The sequence below is a fragment of the Nannospalax galili genome, unplaced genomic scaffold (genome assembly GCF_000622305.1).
Source record: "Nannospalax galili isolate Female #2095 unplaced genomic scaffold, S.galili_v1.0 scaffold660, whole genome shotgun sequence".
Taxonomy (NCBI): Eukaryota; Metazoa; Chordata; class Mammalia; order Rodentia; family Spalacidae; genus Nannospalax; species Nannospalax galili.
The window spans coordinates 1,824,376-1,831,930 of NW_008349073.1; the positions used below are offsets into that span (position 1 = coordinate 1,824,376).

General features: G+C 44.8%; 1 protein-coding gene across 1 annotated transcript in view; it reads right to left on the reverse strand.

Moving 5' to 3' along the window:
* The window catches only part of Fam71f1 (family with sequence similarity 71 member F1), a 16,071-nt gene extending 9,553 nt beyond the window's left edge, over window positions 1–6,518 (reverse strand). The window contains exons 1-3 of the mRNA XM_029570030.1: window positions 6,211–6,518; window positions 4,586–4,770; window positions 2,342–2,594 (exon numbers count right to left, since the gene is read on the reverse strand). Coding sequence (XP_029425890.1) covers window positions 2,342–2,594; window positions 4,586–4,770; window positions 6,211–6,456 — 684 coding nt within the window. The 5' untranslated portion in view covers window positions 6,457–6,518. The remainder of the gene's footprint in view (window positions 1–2,341; window positions 2,595–4,585; window positions 4,771–6,210) is intronic.
* Between the last annotated feature and the right edge of the window lie 1,037 nt (window positions 6,519–7,555).

Below are 7,555 nucleotides of genomic sequence, written 5' to 3' on the forward strand. Positions count from 1 at the left end.
TTCGAATCCCAGCACCCACATGGCAGCTAACAACTGTCCTTAACTCCAGTTCCAGGGGATCTGACAGCCTCTTCTGTCTTCCGTGGGCATTGCACGACATGGGTGCACTTACTTATATACAGGCATAACATACACATAAAATAAAAGTAATAAATAAAATATTAAAAAAGGTTGATTCATCTGAAGACTTACTAAGGAGATGGAAGGAATAATTATCCCTCTAATAAGATAATGTTCTTATACATACTGGACTCCACTCCCTTGATGGCAGCTGCTTGTGGATCTTCACTGCTAAGCCTGCCCACTTTTCTAAGTTCTAACTCAAAAAGCATAGCTTTTCCTTTTCTTTTTTATCTCTTTTTCAGATACCAGCCCAAAACCCAAGTATATTTTCCTGGACACTGGGCTTTCTCATTGTTTCTCTGAATACTCCTTACCCCTCCTAAAGCTGTTTGCCAACCTCCATTGTTGACATACCTGATTTCTTGGACCATAACTCCAAAGACATCAATCTATAAAGACCCTATCCCAAATAAACAATTCCAAAAGCCAGATATGGTGGTGCATGCCTGTAATCAGAACACTTGGAGGCTAAAGCAAGAGGATCTGGAGTTGGAGACCATCCTGGATTTATAGCTTGATTTTGTCTCACAAAACAACAAAACCCCTACAATTTCATTTATAATGGCACCACCAACAATAAATCATGCAGGGGACTAGAGAGTTGGCTTAGCAGTTAAGAGCACTTGAGATTTTGCAGAGGATCCTAGTTCAGTTCCCAGCACCCATATGGCAGCTTACAACCATCTCTAACTCCAGTTCTAGGAAATCTGACACCCATTTCTGGCCTCTGTAGGTACTGCACACACGTGGTGCACGTACATGCATCCAGGCAAAACACTTATACACACAAAATAAAAGTAAATAAATCTAAAAAAACCCCTAGAAATACATCTAGCAGAGGAAATATAGAACTTTGTTGACAGAAAACTACTAATTATTGCTAAGAAATATCCCTAGAAATTGACTGACTGATCCTAAAATTTATATACCAAAGCAATTTGAAAAGGGATTTAAATCACCCAATTTCAAAGCTTGCTATAAAATGATGTCAATCAATAATAATTTGTGGTATTGGCATAATAATAGGCAAATGCATCAATGGAACAGAAATGAGAATCCAGAAATAAGTCCTTGTCTTGTTGATTGGCTTCCTTTCTGTGTTTGTTTGACTGACTTCAAACTGACTATGTAGCTGACTGTTTGACTGACCTTGAACTCCTGATCTTCTTGCTTCTACCTCCCAAGTACTGGGTTTACAGATACATGCCACTATGCCCAGCTTGGTCAATAGTTTTCAATAAGGATACCAAGACAATTCACAGAGTAGGGACACTTATTTTTTTTCCCCTTCCAGTAAGTGGTGAAAACAATTTTCATACTCACATGAGGAAGAAGGAAGCTGGAGGAAGGGAGGGAAAGAGGGAAGGAGGGAGGAAAACATGAGGACCTGAGTTGTTACCACCAGCAACCATGTGAAAAACTAGGCATGGCCATGCAGGCTTGTAACTAGCACTGGGAGCTGGAGGAGGGTGAAGATGGGAAGACTGCGGGAGCTTGCTGGCCATCAGCCTAGCCAAAACCCTCTGCAAGCTCCAGGTTCGGTGAGACACCTTATCTCAAGGGAATAGAAAACAAGAGGGAAACACCAGATGTTCCTCCTCTGGTCTCTGCTTGCCCTATGCAGTACACACACATCCCTTTTGGCAAAGCATGGTAGCACATGACTGTAATCTCAGTACTTGGGAGGTGGAGACAGGAGGATTGGAAGCTCAAAGCCAGCCTTGGCTACATAGTGAGTTCAAGGCCAGTTGGGCTATCTACATGACTCTGCCTCAAAAAACTTAAACAAAAGAACAAATCCTCCTACCTATCCATTTTCACTACATTGTGATGATGGCTGATAGTTTCAGGACTGTATATATTTGCTGAAAGCATGTATTCTTAGAAGTGAGGAATTCTGTCCGGGTGTGGTGGTACATGCCTTTACTCCCAGCACTCGGGAGGCAGAGGCAGGTGGATCTCTGAGTTCAAGGCCAGCCTGGTCTCCATAGTGAGTTCCAGGACAGGTGGGGCTACAGGGAGACCCTGTCTCAAAAGGACCAAAATAACAACAACAACAACAACAAAAACATAAGTGAGGTATTCTATGGTTATGAGACCATATCTGGAAAAGGTTTAAAGCTGACAGTATCTTCCCAGGGTGCTTGGCAGCAGCTGGTTAAAGGAGTACATCTCCTCCTCTGGCCTTGGGTAAAGGCTGGCTATGGGGCTTTCTCACCTCAGACTTTCCACCTGGGCTGTGGAGGCACTTGGGTACCAGGCAGTGAGTGACGAGGATGGTAGGGTCTTTAGTGGTGATGGACAGACCCTTCTGCAAAATTTGAACCAGGCGCATCCAGAGCTGGAAGACAGTCTCAGGATGATCAGGGTGGAGCTTTAGGTAGTAAATCTTCTCAGTGACTGTCCTCAACTGCAGGATGCGGTCATGGTGGTCACAGATCTGGAGCTCCACAAACTTCAAAGGAAGAATCCTAAAGGGAAGATATCTGAGCAATTCCATCACTTCTGATGTATCCTTATCTTCATGAAAACAAGTGTGTCTCTTCGAGGATTGGGGCTTTTAGGGGCAGAAAAGAGTATGTTTGGCCAGTGGTGCTCAAACTTGGGGGAAATCAGATCCAATGATTAAGTCTTCACTTAATTAAGATGCAGACTCCTGGGGCTGGAGAGATGGTTCAGTGGCTAAGAACACTGGATGCTCTTACCAAGGACCTGGGTTTGATTCCCAGCACCCACATGGTGGCTAAGAACCATCTGTAACTCCAGTTCCAGGGGAATCTAACACCCACTTCGGACTTCTGCAGGCACTGCACAACACAGGTGCACTTATACACATGCAGACAATACACTCATACGCATAAATAAAATATTAAAGAAAGAAAAAACACTCTTGAGGATGGAAATGGGTTAGTAGTTGGGAAGATAGCCACTCAAAAGCTTCCATTGTATTTTTTTTTTTTTTGGTCTTTTTGAGACAGGGTCTCCCTGTAGCCCCAGCTGTCCTGGAACTCACTATGTAGACCAGGCTGGCCTTGAACTCACAGAGATCTGCCTGCCTCTGCCTCCCAAGTGCTGGGATTAAAGGCGTGCGCCACCACACCCGGCTTCCACTGTATTTTTTGAGGCAGAGTTTCTCACGGAATGTGGAGCTTACAGTTTTGTTTTGTTTTATTTTTGCTAGACTGGCTTGCCAGCAAACCCCCAAGTGGCTTTCCAGCAAACCCCCAAGATCCACCAATGCTCTTCCACTCCCTCTCCCCAGTGCTGGGGTTATAGGTACATGCTACTTTTTAAAAAAAATATTTTATTTATTATATTTAGTGTATGAGTGTATTTTCTGCATGTAGGTAAAATACACCCATGTCATGCAATGCCTGCAGAGGTCAGAAGATCCCCTGGAACTGGAGTTACAGACCATTGTTAGTTGCCATATGGATGCTGGGATTCGAACCCAGGTCTTCTGCAAGAACAACCAGTATTCTTAACTGCTGAGCCATCTCTCCAGCCCTGGTACATGCTACTTTTTACGTGGGTGTTGAAGCTCCCAATTCAGGATCCTCATGCCTACACAGCAAGCCCTTTTCCCCACTGAGTCATCTCCCTAGGACTCACTTGTTCGTGTGTGTGTGTGTGTGTGTGTGTGTGTACATACATATCTAAGGGTACCTGTGCAGGCCACTTTGAGTGTCAATCCTCAGGTGCCATCCACCTCAGTTTTTGAAACAGGCTCTCTCACTAAACCTGGAGATCACTGACTAGGGTAGGCTGGCTGGCTAGCAAGTCCTAAGGATTGCTGTCTCCATCTCCCTTGTGTTGAGACTACACACTGTACCACCACACCCAGCTTTTAAAAAACATGGCATCTGGGAACAGAACACAGGTTCTCATGTTTGCATGCAAGCACTTTACTGACTGAGCTATCTCCACAGTCTCCTACCTGTCTCAGGTTACTCTAGTCTAAAATGATTAGAGGCTGAGAATATTAGTGCATGTTTGTAATCCCAGAACTTGGAAGGTGGATGCTGGAGGATGAGGAGTTCAAGGCTAGCCTTAGCTATGTAGTGAGTTCATGGCCAGCCTGGGTTACATAAGACTTTGTCGCAAAAAACAAACAAATAGGGAATTGGAGAGATGGCTCAGTGTTTAAGAATACTTGCTGTTCTTCCAGATGACTTGGGTTTCATTCCCAGTACTCACATAGTGGCTAATAACTGTCCATAACTCCAGTTCCAGGGGATTCTATACCCTCTCTGGTTTCTTTTGGCATTGCACACATGTGGTGCACTTATATACATGCAGACAAAACACTCATACACATAAGATAAAAATAATAAAAACAAACAATTATTGTCATTGTAACGACGTCTCTATTTTTCCCCATCTTGAGTTCAGTCACAAAGCAGCCTCTACCTTGGTTCTGCCCCAACCCCTCTTATCCCTCATTCCCATTCACGTTGCTTACCTCTTCAGGATGATGCTTGGGGCTGCGGATGGTCTGTTCCATGTCTGGCTCTGCCCCTGATGCCATTTGACTCTAGCCATAAGGAGGATGTTTGGAAGGGGTAGGCAGGGCACAGAGGCAGTCACCCCAAGGGCCATTGTTTTGGTTGCTTTGTAGATTTCTATCCAGTTTCTGCCCCTTTTGACCTGCAATGCAGCCCCCAGGCCCAGCCTGAGTGTTTGGCAGAAACAGCAGGATGTTTTAGCCCAGAGTTTCTCCACTGAGCTGTTAAGACACTTTTTTATTAGAAGCTGTTTTGTATGTTGTGGAATGTTTAGCACTGTCCTTGGCCTCTGCCTCCTAGACTCTAGCAGCAAACTCCCACCCAGATTATGACAAATGAAATGTCCTCAGACATTGCCAAATGCCCATTAACAATGAGGGCTTCATCATTGCTTTTTGACAAGTATTTCAACTTATATTGGTTTAAAAACTCTAGTAGGGTGTATGGATTTTTTTAACAAGTACTTTCAATATTTTATTAACTATTATTATTATTTTTTTATGTGTATGTGTGTATTGCCTGCATGTAGTTAAGTGCACCCATGTCGTGCAATGCCCATGGAGGACAGAAGAGGTCATTGAATCCCCTGGAACTGGAGTTTCAGACAGCTGTTAGCTGCTATGTGGGTGCTGGGAATTGAACCTGGGTCCTCTGAGAGAACAGCCAGTGCTCTTAACCGCTGAGCCATCTCTGCAGCCCCATGGAGAGATGTGGGTTTTTTTTTTTTACTGTGTTTTAGTTTTTTGAAACAGGGTTTCATTCTGTAGCTCAGGCTACATTCATTCTCAAGGGTATCCTCCTGCCTCAGCCTCCTGAGCACTGGGATTACAGGCATGAGCCATCACGTTGGCTTCTCTAACAGAACTTTAAAGGAATTACTGTTAACACAAACAAAAAGAACACTAAGTCAGGAGTTTCTTAGTATCTACTGTCTATGGCTCTTCCCTGGAAAGTTTCCTGGCCTTGCTTTGGAAAAAAATTCATCCTCATGCCCCCCACCCCTGCTTTATCTCCTGCACCTTTGAGTAGGAAGCTCCTTCCCAACACCACAGCTTCCATTTGTTCTAGGTTCTTTCTGGCTCAAGGGGAGTTCAGGCAGAGACAAAAACATACCACAAGACACTTTGCTTGCTGTGCATACATTGAATCCCAACCTGCTTAAAGTGAAGAAAATGGATTCTGGGTGCACAGTTTCCAGACACAATGACACCTCCCCATGAGTGAGCAGAGACTGGCTTCTGAGCCCAGGTCTCTCTGGGTCCCTAGGTCCTGTTCTTCATGAATCAGCATTTCTGTTTCTAACCCTCAAAGATCATCTCTTTTCACTGCCTCAACCCTGGCTTCAGGTGACAAACCCCAAGGTTCCAATGCCTAATCCTCTGATCTGAGAAGAGAATGCCTGGCCATTCTCCCCGTGGCCATACCTACAGGGGAAGCTCTGGTCAGTGGGTGGCCTTGCATCTCGAACCCCTAGCTTTCCTGCCTCAGTTCCCCCTCCAGTTCTAGGGATAACTCTTCTGGTCACGTCTTGGGAACAGTTTAGAAGAATGGAACAGTGCTGTTTGGAGTCACCCAAGAGTACCTGGACAAAGTTACTTTCAAACACTACAGAGTTGGGAAACAGGTTGAATTCTGGAGAATGAACCATCTGGCAGAGTAGTCCTTCCTCCACACCCAGGTCCACTCCAGGGTTTGGCTCCACATCCACAGGCAAGAGGCCCCTGAATTTTTCCCAGGTATTCAAGGAAGGGAAGGTTGGGTATGATCTTATAACTTTTACTGTCTTCTTCGATTTCCACCAAGACTTTCTTGGTGGAACTGATGTCATCACGTCTGCACATGCTCAGGGGCCAGCTGCGCAGCTGTCCTGGGATCTGACTCTTCTCTTCTGACTTGGGGCAGCTGGCCAAGGTCTGGGACAGCCAATCAGCTCACAATGATGAATGGATGACATCACGAAAAACCACAGCAGGCTTGCAGGAAAGAAAAGTGGGGAGGAGAAGCCTCCCTTTTTCTTCTGAGTGCTGTTGATTTTTATGAGCCACATTCCCCAATCCTCTGGGGCCCACATGGAGCACACAGAGCTTGCTAAGAAAGCCTGAGGCAGACAGGAAGCAAGGGCTCCTAGGAAGCTCCCTTTGCTGCCAGAAGCCCTTCCAGCCTCTCAACCCTCCCTTTGTATGTATGTATGTATGTAGGTATGTATGTATATGTGTATGTTACTAGAGATTGAACCCAGTGCCTCACACATGCTATGCAAGCACCTTATCATGGACCAATATGCCCAGCCTTCGTTGTACTTTTTGGAACAGGATTTTACTAAGTTGTCCTGTCAGCCCTTTTATTAAATAAAAAAAAATTTTTTTTTTTTTTTTTGTTTGAGTGTATTGCCTCTGTGTATGTGAGTGTACCTGTGTTGGGCGATGCCCGAAGAGGTCAGAAGAGGGAGTTGGATTCCCCTGGAACTAGAGTTAAAGATGGTTACTAGCTGCCCTGTGGGTGCTGGGAATTGAATCTGGATCTTCTGCAAGAGCAGCCAGTGCTTTTAACCACTAAGCCATCTTTCCAGTCCCCAATCCAGGCAGCCCTTGAACTCACTATTCTATAGCCCATGCAGGCCTTAAACTTCCTATCCTTAATTTCCTGAGTACCTGGGGTTACAGGACTGCAGCATCAGGCCAAACTCCTTTCCTCTTTTGTTTTTTACATTTATTTGTTGATTGATGATTGATATTTCTCTCTCCTCTCTCTCTCTCTCTCTCTCTCTCTCTCTCTCTCTCTCCTCTGTCTCTGAATGTCATGAATGTCATGTGGCATGTGGAGATCAGAGGACAATTTGGATACTGGTTCTTTTTCCATGTGAATCCTGGGGACCAAATTCAGGTCATCAGATTTGATGGCAAGTACGTTGACTCACTGAATCATCT